At 52.6% G+C, this 14,172-nt stretch overlaps 4 protein-coding genes across 4 annotated transcripts; 1 reads left to right on the forward strand and 3 right to left on the reverse strand.

The window, feature by feature from the left end:
- Positions 1-752: 752 nt before the first annotated feature.
- Positions 753-4,607, reverse strand: PG985_008518 (uncharacterized protein; the record flags this gene model as incomplete). The annotated part of the gene is made up of 2 exons (XM_066828286.1): positions 753-4,121; positions 4,338-4,607. The coding sequence occupies 2 exons, from the start codon at positions 4,605-4,607 to the stop codon at positions 753-755; spliced, it is 3,639 nt and encodes a 1,212-aa protein (XP_066683198.1).
- Positions 4,608-4,980: 373 nt separating this feature from the next.
- Positions 4,981-6,582, forward strand: PG985_008519 (uncharacterized protein; the record flags this gene model as incomplete). Its single annotated transcript, XM_066828287.1, has 1 exon — positions 4,981-6,582. One exon carries the CDS (start codon positions 4,981-4,983, stop codon positions 6,580-6,582), a length of 1,602 nt encoding a protein of 533 aa, XP_066683199.1.
- Positions 6,583-7,493: 911 nt separating this feature from the next.
- On the reverse strand, positions 7,494-9,338 carry PG985_008520 (cytochrome P450 alkane hydroxylase; the record flags this gene model as incomplete). The annotated part of the gene is made up of 6 exons (XM_066828288.1): positions 7,494-7,838; positions 7,913-7,945; positions 8,118-8,591; positions 8,645-8,777; positions 8,844-8,922; positions 8,984-9,338. 6 exons carry the CDS (start codon positions 9,336-9,338, stop codon positions 7,494-7,496), a joined length of 1,419 nt encoding a protein of 472 aa, XP_066683200.1.
- A 524-nt stretch (positions 9,339-9,862) lies between these two features.
- On the reverse strand, positions 9,863-12,995 carry PG985_008521 (uncharacterized protein; the record flags this gene model as incomplete). The annotated part of the gene is made up of 3 exons (XM_066828289.1): positions 9,863-12,431; positions 12,486-12,767; positions 12,832-12,995. The coding sequence occupies 3 exons, from the start codon at positions 12,993-12,995 to the stop codon at positions 9,863-9,865; spliced, it is 3,015 nt and encodes a 1,004-aa protein (XP_066683201.1).
- Positions 12,996-14,172: the final 1,177 nt, after the last annotated feature.

The raw sequence follows: 14,172 nt of genomic DNA on the forward strand, positions 1-14,172 counted from the left end.
TAGATCGTCGATATGTCCAGAAGAGGAGCTACAACGGCCACATGCCGTAACGGCTCGGTTTCAACCCACCATTCGGAGACAGAGGACCAGGCCTCCTTGAACACCCAGACAGAACAAGCCAACCGCAAAATAGAGGGTATCGAGAAGCTGGTTCGCCTCGAAGAAGTTCGCAACAGGATCCAACAACGACAAAGTGACCTAGCCGCCCTAAAGCAGACTCCTTTAGGCACCATCACCCCTACCGCCTGTTCCTGGCGGCTCCCTCCCGACCAGCCGGCATTGTCGTCCCCTCTGTTCCTTAGTTCCTGCTTTTGGAATATTCGCACAGAAGCCAGTCTATTCTGTTTGGTCGTAGCTATCTCAGTTAAGGTCAAAACACATGTAGTGAGCCTGTCGAACAAGAGATTATTGATAACGAAGTACTAAGATAGCAAACTGAAACACAATGACTTGCTCTCCCTATTGCGAACAATTGGTCTTTGTCTCAAGCCAACTAGAGAAAGTGATAGTTTCACCATCTGTCGATAATGATCAAGCCCTTTGGGAGAATAAACGCTGGGGGCTGGGCAAAGTTCTCTAATTGAAAAGCAGAGCAAAGTCGTTTCTAAATCAGGTGGAAGGGTTGGACAAAAGACCGCTAGATCTTACCCCTGTTTGCTCAATTCCTTGGGCCACGAGCTGCCCTTAGTATTCCACGTGAGACACACTATCAGTTGTTGATATCGGATACGATGCAGACGTAATCACAACTCTCATTTCCAGCCGTATTGAAGCAGCTCCTGCAATTGCTCTCGCCGCCGCGAAGCCAAGCGCCTCTTCCTGGCGACCCGCTCGCAGGTCAAGTTTGTTCCTTCCCCTGACGGTTCATCCTCTGAATAGTTATCCTCCATATATTTCCGTGGCAAACCATCCCCATTACGTTGGATAATTGTCATTCGGTCCCTGATACGTAACCACCGTCTTGTCTCGCTAATTTCCTCCTCATCTGTCCACCAGTCGGAGTCATTGTCTTCATTGACTTGCTCCTCCGCGGACATCTCTCCCTCGTCAGTGTACCATTCCGACCCATCTTCTTCAGCATATACTTCGTCTGCCTGGTCCATCTCGCTAACAGAGTACCTGAGGCTGTTATTCACATCTGCATCCCCGTTATCCAATAGCCTCACCCAGATGGAATATAACAGGTCCCATAAGTGAACTCGTATGCATGCGAGGGAAAGAAGCTTCTCCGTAGAATCATGTAGCTGTTCGGTATACCGAACATCTTCCACGATGAGTTGATGGCAGTTTCGTAATTCCTTTTCAGTGGCGAAAATCAGTGGCCACGACACAGGTTCGCTCCTTTTGGGTAAGTCAAGCAAAGATACCGGGTTGCCCAAGTCGTTCCTCAAGAGATTTAGAAGTAGTATAGCCGTTCTGAGATTGAGATCAATCTTGATGAAGAATTTAATTTCCTTGAGATCTAAAAGATCAATGTCGGCTCCCAGGCGTTTCTTTCGGTACGGATACGAACGAGAGGGGATGCATATCAGACGCACTAGTGGCGGATTGGCTTGTAGATTCAAACTTGCGAGCCTTCGTAAGCCATCGTAAACGAGACCCTGGGGGTCGACAAAGAGGGAACCAGCGATCTGAAGATACAAACGTCTACCACCGCTGGCTATCCCGACAAAAAGGTCGACGCTGTCAGAAATGGCGCATATCGGGTTGATTATTGTTGACAATGGTGATAAATCTGAGGTGTCTTTGATGATATATTTCAGGAGTTCAACGAAACCTGTAGCAACCCAGATATCCGTTTGCGTGGCGTTGGATGTATGATTCTTCATCAACTTCCCGTATGATACCGTCGTTGAATTTTCATGTTCCCGCTTGACGAGAACTCGGAGGCGTTTTTGTGTCGTTCGCTGAAGCCTTTGCACGGCCGATCCCGTCGTTCTTAATGACGCTATAAGCGAATCGAAGAGCTTTGCACACAAACGTGATTCTCTGTTGGACATGTACGCCACAGACTTTATGAAATGCGGAAGACATGGGAGAGGAATCTCGTGGATTCGCTCCAAGGCATACTCAAGCATGTCGTATCGGAGAATATTATCCCAGAATGCGTAATCCCGCACTACAGCTTTAGGGACTTCAATGTGTCCAAATTCATCAACATTGCATTGGAGACAGACGCGATACAAGCAATCAGTCGCACTGGTTACAGCGGACGGCGATAGAGACCAGCTTTTAGCGAGGGCCTCAACGGTGTCCTCCAGCCGCCAGTGAGTCGTGCTCCCAACACGGTAATAGAATGATGAAAACGATGGCGCAAGTGCAAAGTCCAGTATGTATCCTGCAAGCAGTTTCTGCAATGTCGCCTCAACAGGTTGTACAAAGACAGAAAAGTCTCGTAGGAAGACAGGATCGTGGACAAGGTCGTACGCTGAGCGATGAACCCAGTCTAGTGCTCTTCTCTCGTAGTCAAATAAACCGGGATATGGAGGCACTTTCCCAACAACTTTGCGTCGAGTCCAATTTTTGTCGCCGATGAACTCTCCTGGACTAAGCCACCTTGCGGAACCTGGGTCGGGCCATGTGTCTCGATTCATTTTCTCATCCAACCAGGGATACACTCTAACAATGTCTAATAAGCCTGCACTGTGGCTTCGAATCTGGTTTTCCGTCCTCGAACATAGTTCTGGTATCTCTTCTAGTCTGGTCCGGTAAGCCTGGGGTCCAATACGTGCCAATGTGATGATGGGGACTGTGGCCAACCATCTAGGAAGCCATGGTCTGTCCTTTGAATTGTGAATTAACGAGTCTGAAAGCTTCATGATTGATAGATAAAAGCCCAGCGATTGCTTCTGCAAATCACTGACGTTATCGATCAGAGACTCAAAGACCTCGCGAATGCCCAGGGGTACAGAATTTATCCTGCTCAACATTGTCACTTCGTCGTCATCGTCGTAAGCTCCTTGTACAACGGTTTGCGTTACCAGAACGGCGTATTGAAATACCCCCTCTGCCCTTGTCGTGAGGTAAGAGCTGGCGCTACCATTGTCAATCTTAGGCAAATGTAAGTTTGCCTTTTCGAACTTATGTACCACGAAGGTGTGAATATCGTCGTAGTTCAGGTCTTCCAAATGCAGTCGACGACAATGTGATAATCTGCGTATGATCTGGTTCTTGGGCCGGCTGGATACGCAGACTTTCACATGGGTATGCACTTGAATCTTCAGAATGAGATCCAAAAGCTCGTTGTAGTCTCCTATAAATTCGTCGAGTCCGTCGATGAATATGCAAACTCGCAAATAATCCCCAACCTGGAAGGCCTTGGCGATCCCGGTCGCAAGTGCCCGTGTAGTCCATACTGGGACCACTTCCTCGTTTATGGACAATGTGGATAGGATCTCATGTATCAACTGCGGCTCGGCCTGGCAGATCTGATACAGCAAGGACCGCAGCAGACCTAGGATGCTTTTCTGCAGCACAGACCCGGGCCGCCAGAAGAAGAATTTAAAAACACATAATCGGCCATTGCCTTTCCAGATGTCTAGCCCTTTTCGTGTTCGCGGATCCTCGACAATATGTGCCATCAGAGTCGACTTCCCACTTCCAAGCTTACCACATATCCAGTATGGGGTGCTCTCGGTGCATAACCACTTGTAAAAGTTGTCCCATTTGGCATCGCGGTCCGGGGTATTGCCTCTTGACGATTCAGTATATGAAGTGTCATCGGTATCTTGATCATAGAATATCCACTCCAGAGTATTAGGGGCCGCATCGCGAATGTTAATTTGGCGATGGTTCATTTCGCTGAAGAAGAGGCTGCTGAGGAATTCATCCTCACGCTGTTTCCGGATCGTTGACTCATGCCTCTCTCTCGCTGACCTTTCAGTGACTCTGTGGCGTTCGAGTCCATGCGTATCCGCTTGAGATATCTTTTGGGTTACATCAATAGTCGTCTTGTCTAGCTTCGCCTCGATCACTGTTTGCGCGGAAGCGATGTTCTCCAACATCTTTGTGGCTCTCTCTGTATCAAGTACTTTCGCTTTGCCCAAGCTGCTCATAACGCATTCGACCTTTGCGTCAAGCGACTTGAACTGCGTAATGTTGGTGGCAGAGTTCGCATGTGTCTGGTTCCTGTAGTAGTCCAACCGAGGTTAGCCCCCGAATCATAGTGCGCTTTTCAGGGGAATGAGTTCGGAATTACCAGATATCCTTGACTAGCAGCGATTCCAGCGTCTGCTCCTCCTCTTTCAGAGATCTCTCGAGCTTCTCAATCCTCTTCGACTCTTTCATAACGGGTATAGCTTCCGTGCCGTACCGATATTCTTCCCGCCCCCACGAACATCATGCAAAAGATCCAAGACATCCTTCGTCAAGCGGTCGCACTTGTTGGCGACGTTGGTGATGCGACGGGGTACCCGGCCCGCCGTGGGGCATGTAAGATTGGCGTTGGAACCTGTGAGCTCTCGCGCAAGCTCTTCTAGCTCTCGGTTACGATCGGTTGCGGAGTCGGCATTGTCGCGGATCTGGTAACAAAGTCGAATGGCCTTCAAAGCTATCCCCAGAAACTGCGCCGCGGCGGCAGCCACGCCTACGGCGGATGCGGGATCCATCGCGGTTGTGGATCAGTGCCGGGTTTCCTTGGATTGATCGAGGAAATGAGGCATGGTGGGGAGAAAGGTTCAATGTTCGGGCGGGGTCATGACTCGAGCGCTGCGGTGTGGCAGTGTTTGTCACACAAGATCCGATAGCCAATCGGGGCACATTGCCCGGGAAAACATGTATGCCACCAAACACAGCCCAGCCTATAGCACGAGCTGAACGAAGCCCTGCCACGATGGGGTCCTCAGGCACCGGAGGTTCCCAGCAGTGTCACAGCAGAGCCAATATTTGCTAGTAGCCATACTTCAACATGGCGGTTTGACAGAGACCCCATTTACCCAATACTGCCTATGTTGTTCTAGCTCTATCATAGATACCGTTCTTATGGATGCAAACCGTATTGTAGAGCTAGCCCATGGGCAGTTAGTGGTGCTTATCGTGGGAGCATCGTCATTGCTACTACTATATGGCATCTCCAAGGCGAAACCTAGTCTATCAAAGGGCATCGCGACTCTGAATGCCCGAAAAGGGGAGCTCTTCCCCTTCTTGAGAGCAGCCTGGCGCAACACACTCGATCTCAAATCGGCCCTTGAGCTTCATCGGCTTCAACATGCCGGGCAGACTGTCCGGGTACCCATCGTTGGCCCAGGGAAACTGATACTCCTGCCGGCTCAAGAGGGCAAATGGCTGATTGATCAGCCGGAAGACGTGCTCAGCATGCACCAGCAGACGGACCTGCACTTCCAAACCGCGCACAAGACGGTGTATCCGCTACGAAACCAGGCCCATGTGCATCTTGTCACCACCAAGCTCACAAGGCAGGTCGGGAACTTGGTTCCGACCTTGATGGATGAGATAGAGGTCGCCATGCTGAGAGCTTGGGGGCCGACGCCCACCAACGAAACAGGTTGGCAGGAGGTCGACGTCTTCGACACGCTACGAGTGGTCATTGGCCAAGTGACGAATCGCGTCTTCGTCGGAGCTCCATTGTGTCGCAATCGCGAGCTACTCGATGCCGGCGTCGCCTACGCCCAAGCAATTCCCGTTGCAGCCCAGCTCATCAGCCTCTTTCCCGCCTCTTTGAGGTTTCTCGTGGCGCCATTCATCACCATGCCAAACCGGGCGTATGAGAAGAAATGGTTCAAGTTGGTGGTTCCCGAGATCGAGGCACGCCTGCGAGACTATGGCGAGAAGGGTCAAGAGAAAGCGGACTTTCTGCAGTGGTCAATCCACCAAGCCAAGGAGACTGGCGATGCCTACATGTGGGAACCAAAGACCTTGGCAGCCCGCGTGCTACTCGTCAACGCAGCCGCAGTCCACACATCCGCCTTCGCCATAACGCACGTCCTTCTCGACCTCGTGGGATCCGGTGCCCAGCGCGGAGCCGAATACGTCGCTGAGCTGCGCGAGGAGATCCGCCGGGTACTAGCGGCCCACGGAGGCTGGAGCAAGCGCGCTTTGGACGACATGCACAAGCTAGATAGCACGTTCCGCGAGAGCCAGCGCTTGAACACCGTGCTGACAGTCGGACCCCTGCGTATCGTCAATGCGCGCGAAGGTGTCACCACGTCATCGGGTGTGCAGATACCCAAGGGGTACCAAGTTGGGACACCGGCGTATCAGATGCATATGGATCCGAGTATTTGGGGAGAAGATGTGGAAGAGTTCCGCCCCTTCCGTTTCCTCGCGAATGCCAGAAAACCGAGCAAGGCCGATTCCAACGACGCAGTTCAACCGGATCGGGCGAGGCAGCCATGGGTCACGACCAGTCAGGAGTATTTGTCTTTCGGAGGTGGTCGAAACAGCTGCCCGGGTCGGTTTTTCGCTGCGGGCGAGCTAAAGCTGCTACTTGCCCATATCTTGTTGCACTACGACTTTGAGTTTCAAGAACAACGGCTGCCGAACCAATGGTTTGGTACAAATCACTTGCCCCCGAAGAAGGCGACTATCAAGGTCAAGAAGAGGGAGATGGAAGTAGTTTGTTGATTCTAAGTTATGCTATTACAATGCCACATTTTACCGATCTCAGTATTCTGAACATTGTATCCCTTTGTTTTTGATGCATCTGGCTCATCTAATTGTATGTAAATGTCTTTTGACTATTAGTCTTTGCCGACAGTCAAAGTGTACCTTGTTTGGTTCACCCTGACCATTGTCCAGTAACTGTGCTGCTGGCCAAAAATGACCTAGTGTCCAAGCGGGAAGATGCCAACAGAGCGAGAGGTGCAAAAGCAGGGCGGCAGATGATTGCCAACAACCTCTTTCCCCTATTGGTGGATGCGACAATGACCATTTACTCCAAAGGAATCAATCAAGGTCATTAGCATAGGCCTTGCGGGAGAAAGAAAAGGGGCAATAGACTCGACACCGTCAAACTCAAAACCGCACAGATTTGCAAGCTTTCGGGTGGCGCCGCCCCAGGACAATCGAAGTCCTTGACTCGACGTCAAACTTGACCCTATGTAGTCGTACTTTTCAGGTGTGGAGGTTGTCTCTTCCCCCTACTAGGGTATAGATTATGCTGGCACCCTGAACGTCCCGGAAACAGCTCTGGAACGACGGCGGCAGATACCGAGATCACCCCCATACCCCAGGGATTTGCCAATTGTCACAATACGGGGTCCCCGCGACGAAAACAGGGCACCACGAGTCATGGAAACCAGGTTTCGATATACTACTTAAGCTTTTAGCTACCGACCCCTGCATAGGCGCGATGTTACCCAACCATCCACAAACGGCCCGATTCCTCCACAACACAAAGTTCCAAACTCTCCAACCACCCGGGTCCCAGGCGACGACAGGAACCAAGATCAAGGCGCAGGTTTCCCCAACGCCAAAGCCAGGTTCTCACTTGCATGCCAAATAGACACGTGGATGGTGTAAACCTAAAACCTCACCTACCAAGGGACCATCCGCACCGTAACCGGCTGGTCGATGGCGCAAGCCAGCGCCAGCCCCTCGCGCCACTCGCTGCGGTCGAGGCTCTCGATCTCGCGGAAGCACTGCAGCAGGCGCACGATGGTGTAGCCGGCCTCGGTCAGGGCCAGCTGCTGCCCGATGCAGATGCGGGGCCCGCCGTTGAAGGGCAGGTACTCCCACCCGGGCCGCCGGTGCTCCCAGCGCTCGGGCACGAACTGGTCGGCGTCGGGGCCCCAGAGGTCCGGGCGGCGGTGCATGGCGTAGGTCGAGAAGCCGATGTTTTGGCCCTTTTTGACGAAGATGGGGTATTGGCCGTCGGGTCCCTGGAGGGGTTGTGTTAGACTGAGATCAAGTGTTTTGGGGTAGGTGACCGTATGCAGGAGGGGGCAGTACTTACACCACCGACTGGGAGCGTGACGTCCCGATTAGCCTGTCTTCCGTTTAGAGGGACGATGGGCCACAATCGCAGGGCTGTCAGGTTTCGGTTTGTTAGTGACTGCTGGCATCGCATTAGGGAACCCATGGTAGCAATTTCTTGTACTTACTCTCATTCATCACCCATTTCAGGTACTTCATACTCTTCAGCGTCTCGAAGGATGCACCCCATTCAAGTCCATGACCTCCTCCCGCAGCTTCTGCAACACCTTCGGGTCCTTGGCCACGGCGAAGAAGGTCGCCGCCAACAGCGTCGAAGTCGAGTCGCGCGCGGGGATTAGCACATTGAGCAGATGATCACGGACCGCGACCGGGTCGTCCACCACCATGGCCAGCTCCTCCAAGAAGACGTACCGGCCCCCCTTTCCAGCCTTCTCGTAGCCGGGCTGATTTCGAGCCTCTCGCATGCGCATGGCCTTGGCGACATAGTCGTCGACGAACTTCTGGGTCACCTCGCAGGCGGCCAGGAACTCTTTGCTGATGTTCCAGTCGGCCAGACGCCCGAGGCGGCACCGCCGGGCGAGCTCGGTCTGCGAAAGCTTGAAGGCGGCTGCGAACTGGGCCGAGGCCACTTGGCTGTCGTTGTTGGTCAGTGTGTTGAGAGACTCGCCAAACAGCATCTCGCTAGCGGAGTCGAGTGTCTAATCTCCCATGTTAGCCAAGGAGACTGCGGACGTCTATGGGTGTAACTAACCATGCATTGAAAGAGCTCTTTCAGATTCACGGGTGTCTTGCCGTCCTTGGGAATCCGGGCCAGCATGTTTTGGAAATGCACCTCGAACGATTCGAGATCAGCCACCTGGTCGCGCACAAAGTTTGGTCGCACCCTATAATGCAATACGGTCAGACCTTGAATCAATTCCAACGGAAACACGATGGCTGGAGCTGCTTACAGAGCGCGTGCTTGCTCCCACTTTGCGCCATCACTGGTGAAGATCCCATGTCCCATAAGGGGCTTAAAGTTGTTGTATCCTACGTAGAAGAGTAAGGATCAGTCTACACACTTCGAACAAGCTATAGCCAGTGTACTTACTGTCAATACCCACGCCGAAGCTGTGAAACTGAGTGGCCAGTATGGCCTGGATGTTCTTGGGTTCGCATGTCCAATAGAAGTCGTCAAGCAACACTCTGCTCTTGAAGGTGTATGCATTCTCCTCGAACCTCGACCTCATGTACTCAAGTAGCGTGTGGTTCTTCAAATGGCGCTCTAGCTTGAATAAGATGCCGATGCCGAGAGGGTCGAGCCAGGTGATCAGCTTGTCCATGGGCGCCGGCTGGCACCCATTCGCTTTGGAAAAGCTTCGATCGCGAAGCCATACCCTAAGCTGCCTCGCTAGCAGGTACAGGGCAAAAGCACCTGCTGCAGCTAGAAGATAGATGTTCGCCATGTCTTAGTATGTCGTAGTGTTGTACCAAAACATAGCAGTTTCAACGAGGAATTGGAATAAGTCTTGTTCATCGGCACCCATCATCTTGTTGCGCGTCTTCAATGTCTCTATCATTCTACCAAGCGGCCCATCCCCAGAAACCATGAGTTGCGGTGGAACGACGATAGAGTCCCCGTATGCTGGGTAAACGTAATGGGCTTTCATCATCTGGGGAAATCTCGAAACGCATCCACATCTCCCCCACACCCAGAGACCCCGGCCCCTTCTGAAGTAGACCCCTACCCATACCCCTGCTCACAACCCTTGTCTCTCCGCATTTGAAGAACCAGGGATCAAATAGAGTTTTCGTGAGGATCAATATTCAGCTACAAGAGTCAGCAATAGTTCGCAGTGGATCTTCGCGCGGGCGATTCATGGTTTAAAAGACGGTGAATGCGACAGCATTGGTTGATAGTCGTACCAAGGCGGCCACTCCCGTTGTGATATTCCATACAGTGCGGCAACTTAGATACTCTAGATGAACTCTAAACAGCAGCAAGAAGCGCGAATTCCGCCACCGTTGCACCAATCCCATCCTCGACCCAGCACCCCTCGATCTGGAGCCGGGCGAACTTCCCACTCCACACATCATCCCCGACTGCGATCTCGGTGGTATTGCCAACATATGGCACGACTGGCGAGTCACGCTTCCATGGTTGCGTGATCGCGGTCTTGGTGTCCCCGACAATCTCACGCGTGGCATTTGGGTCGTCAAAGGTGGAGATGTTGGACAGCAGGACCCGCACACTCTTCGGGGGCCGCATGCCAAAGTCCAGATAGACCGATCGGAGGCGGGTGGGAGCTAGCGATTGTGTGTCGATGGTCAGGGAAGCTGCCTGGTTGCTCGATGCGGGCTGCCAGACCGTCCCTGCATAGCCATCGGTCGCAGCAAAGGGGAACTGTCCAGGCGAGTAGGCGTCGTCGGACCTGGCGTCGAGGCACTGGAAGACGTTTCCGGCCACGCTGACATTGGTATGTGGTGCGCGGTTCTTGATAGTAGCAGTTCCGTTAATCGCTAAGTGAATGGTGTAGCCATCATCATCATCGACGTTGCGACCTATCGTAATGGGCATGTCTGCCGCGCCGTACTGATCCGGTACCAAGCCGTCGAACAAGGCCGCATCGTGTCTCGTGATGTTGGTGTGCGTCTGATTCATCCAGAACTCGACCACGGCTCCGTTGTAGAACTGGATAGGGGACTTGAAATGCTGCAACTGGGGTGGTAAGGACGGCAGCACCACGAGGTTGGTGTCCGTCACCTTCAGTCCGAGAAACCCCGCCGTGAATGTTTGCAGCAGCCCGCCGTGCCCTGTAAAGAAAGGAAACGCCGGATTGATATCTTGGCCTGTAAGAGGATCCTTGACGGAGGGGCGGTCGACTTGCTGTTCTGAGAACTGGTACCAGGGCGCTCTGACATAGGGTTGGAAAGACTTGACCAAGAAAGTCCAGAACGCGCAGCCGGATTCGGCAAGGGTGTTTGCTGCAATGGCGTAAAGACCCCAGGTCATCGCCGGTCCGTTAGGGTCTTGCCGCACCGAGTAGTAGTTCATTGCTAGACGACGCCTCTCAATGGAAAAGTTGCGTCTGTAGTTAAAGGGGAAGTGTGAGAGGATAACGTCCGCTTGCTTGGAGATGATGGAGTTGGGCATGTCCCGAAACTCTAAGACTATGCCCTCGTCTGACGTGGGTATTGCCATATTCTCTAACTGCCGAACCCATCCATCGTCCACTGGAATACCAGCTTGCCATCGAAGGTTGGATGCTGCCTCCAGGATGACGCTGATAGCTGACGAGGTGAAGGAACCGTCAGCAACGTACATGTAGTACTCATCTGCGTCGGTCATGATGTCGATGCCCCAGGTCTGGGTTTCGTTGCGGAGCGTCAGGATCTCGCTCAGGCCTGTGGCTACTCCGTCTATGACCCCCAACGCGCCACCAGTCTCGAACCATGTGCCGTCGCCGCTCGTGTTCTTACCCATGAGCAAACCCAATGCAATGTCTGCATTCAGGTGATACTGGTACATGACACAAGGGGCAGTATTGTTGTAGCATTGTCCGTACCGTCCGCTTGTCCAGGGATAAAGCATGCTGCCGGCCTTCAGCCCATGTCGCTCGGTATTCTTTTTAGCCTCTTTGGCTCGGTTGATCCTGTACTGGGCGAACTGTCGAGCGAGTCGCGGATGTGTTGCTTGAGTAGGAGGTGCCATGAACATCTCGGCGTCCCAAAAGACCTTGCCACCGTACGTCTGAGAAGTGAGACCCCCTACGGGCAACGAGTTGCAAGCGATGCAACTCTCCGGGTGCGAGTCCACCCCCGAGTTCCATGGGAGAAGGTTGGTGTACAGGTAAAAGGCCGAGCTGATCGCAATGATCTGCAGTGTCTGTACGATGGGATCTTGCGGCATCTCTCCTGTAACAGGGTCACGGAAGTCTGCCACAGTATGGTTGTTCATCAATCTAGAGACTTCCTGTCGGTGTTTAACACGGGCGGCTTCATAGCCTCGAGCCTTTGCTTGTCTGGCAACATTAACAGCGACAGCTTCGGCTGCATCCCCGAAATGGTCTGATGAAGCCACGCCGACATACTTGCGTATCTCTGCAGACTTGACACCAGGGCGTATTGCGTATTTCTTATTGTACGAGGTGACAGCGGCTTCATTGAGAGGTAGCATGGGAAACATATGTGAGGGAGAAGAGAGATTGCTTCCGAGGGAGGCTGCGAAAGTGTCGTTGTAGAGCAAGTCTCCGTCAAGGGTGGACACGACATAGGCAGCCGTGGTATCGACGCCCGCGGGCGATACAGCAGACATAAGCTCCAAAGCACCTGGTACATAGTGCATTCTTGATGGGGTGGTTCGGAGGGCGCTTCGACTGTCCAGCTTATCGATGATCTTCGCATCGTTAAGGCCCGAACTGCTCGTAAGCGACAGTTTGACGGCTGCCAGCTGCCTGTCGGCGAGGGACAGGAACGACTCGTACTTGACCGAAATAGTCTTATTTTGTGTGCAGGTGGGAGGCCGCCATAGGTACGACCATGTTGCGATGCCTTCTTTGCTACATAGGTAGAGGTCAGTTACTGGTTCGATCTATGAGAGGTATGCTACTCACAAGGACAATCTGGACTTGAAATCACTGATCTCCACCAGGTCGGTTGACCCATCTAGCAGATCGCCGCAAGCCTCAACGAGGAGGTCCGTGAAATGGGGTAGGCCGGAGATGAAGCTTTCGCCGCGGGGGTCCACTTCGTCGGTGCTTGGCTCGCTGCCCCAGAAGCCGGTAGAGGTTGCGAATGTCCTTCGGGGCTTGCTGTACGACGGCCAACCCTCGGAGTCATTGTACCGACTGAGCTCGAAGAAGGGGCCGAGAGAGCCTTGGGCAATCCCTATGTAGCTAACAGCAATATGACGTCAGTATGCGGCCGACCTGGGATCGTGAGATGGAGGAAGGTACCTACCCGTTTGATTGTGGCACCCATGCTGCGAAGGTACCCGGCAGTGGTACAGTGGACTTCAAAGTCCATGTGGCATCGTCCCACGACACCCAGTCTGCAGGAAGGTTGAGTGGCGTTGCCGATAATACAATCGGAGCTGCAACCAGAGATACGAAGAGTCGTTTCATCGCGACATGTAAACGCTTTGGTGGTTCAAAGAATGATAGGGGTTACTGGCTGAAGACTTGAGTTGCCCAGCCTAGGATAACATCCAGAATCGCATTAGCAACATGCAGAGCGGAGGTAGAGTGCCTGTCTGATACAGGTATGGGAGCAAGCACTACGACTTAGACGAGCTGTAACTCCAGGGAATCGAGTGGTGGGCAATCTGACATGTCCCACGCTACCCGATTCCCAAGACCATAGACCGTACTTGGGGGGAAAGCCTCGGTATGCCGATTTAAAACTCGTGGGGCTTTGGTGTTCTGCACAATGACTCGTTGGGAAGACCAACCCCAGGGCAATGGACCCGCAGATCCCTGTAAGCATCCTTCATCCCTGTTGGTTTTGTTGACCCTTGTAGGAACCCAAAGAGCAGCCATTTGGCAACTGCCAAGAAAGGGTCGGCCACGCCAAGAGCCCACGGATCAATGCCAAAGCAAGCCTTTTGGAGCGGTAACTTGGAACATACAGAGGAGTAGAATGAGGGTGTGTGTGTGCGCCTACCTAAGTATTGATAATTTGAAGCCAACGCTAGCATAGCGCTCGCAGTGTGAAGTATGGTTGTTGTTCAAGATAGGATGATGTACATATTAAGCCACATTGTTGTCATGCTGTGAGAACCATTGGTTTCGCGCATGTATGGGAATCTTTGATACGAACGAAGGCTGCGCCATCGTGAATGCCTGCCAAGTCTCGCGAGCTATCAGTTGCTACATCGCGGTCATAGTCATTATGATATCCATATGAACCCTGTGTTGGAGAGAATATAACCACGAAGGATGGGATATTTTGGGGAAAACATTGGTGGATTGGTCCTCGTCGTGGAGCTGAAAGCGAGTTTCCTGTTCTCATGACATGTTGACGACCTGATGAGGTTTTGCAAGAAGCGACGATATCAACCACCCGTGGCTTCCCAATGCTTGATTGAATGAACGACATGTATCAGGGCAAGAGGATTAACCAAGACGGACAGAACACAAGAGCCCCTCAAGTAAAACTTTGAGCACTCGTCGTCGGATGACGGGGTACCTTTATCTCGTTCGCTAATATTATCGAGGCTCGACTCGAATGAAACTTCATTAACCGGCCGTCACTTCTACACAGAGAGTGCGCAGTGGTACCAACTAGATCTGATTAATGGAT

This window comes from Apiospora marii (genome assembly GCF_038362585.1).
Source record: "Apiospora marii strain CBS 49790 chromosome Unknown utg000005l_segment0_segment0, whole genome shotgun sequence".
NCBI lineage: Eukaryota > Fungi > Ascomycota > Sordariomycetes > Amphisphaeriales > Apiosporaceae > Apiospora > Apiospora marii.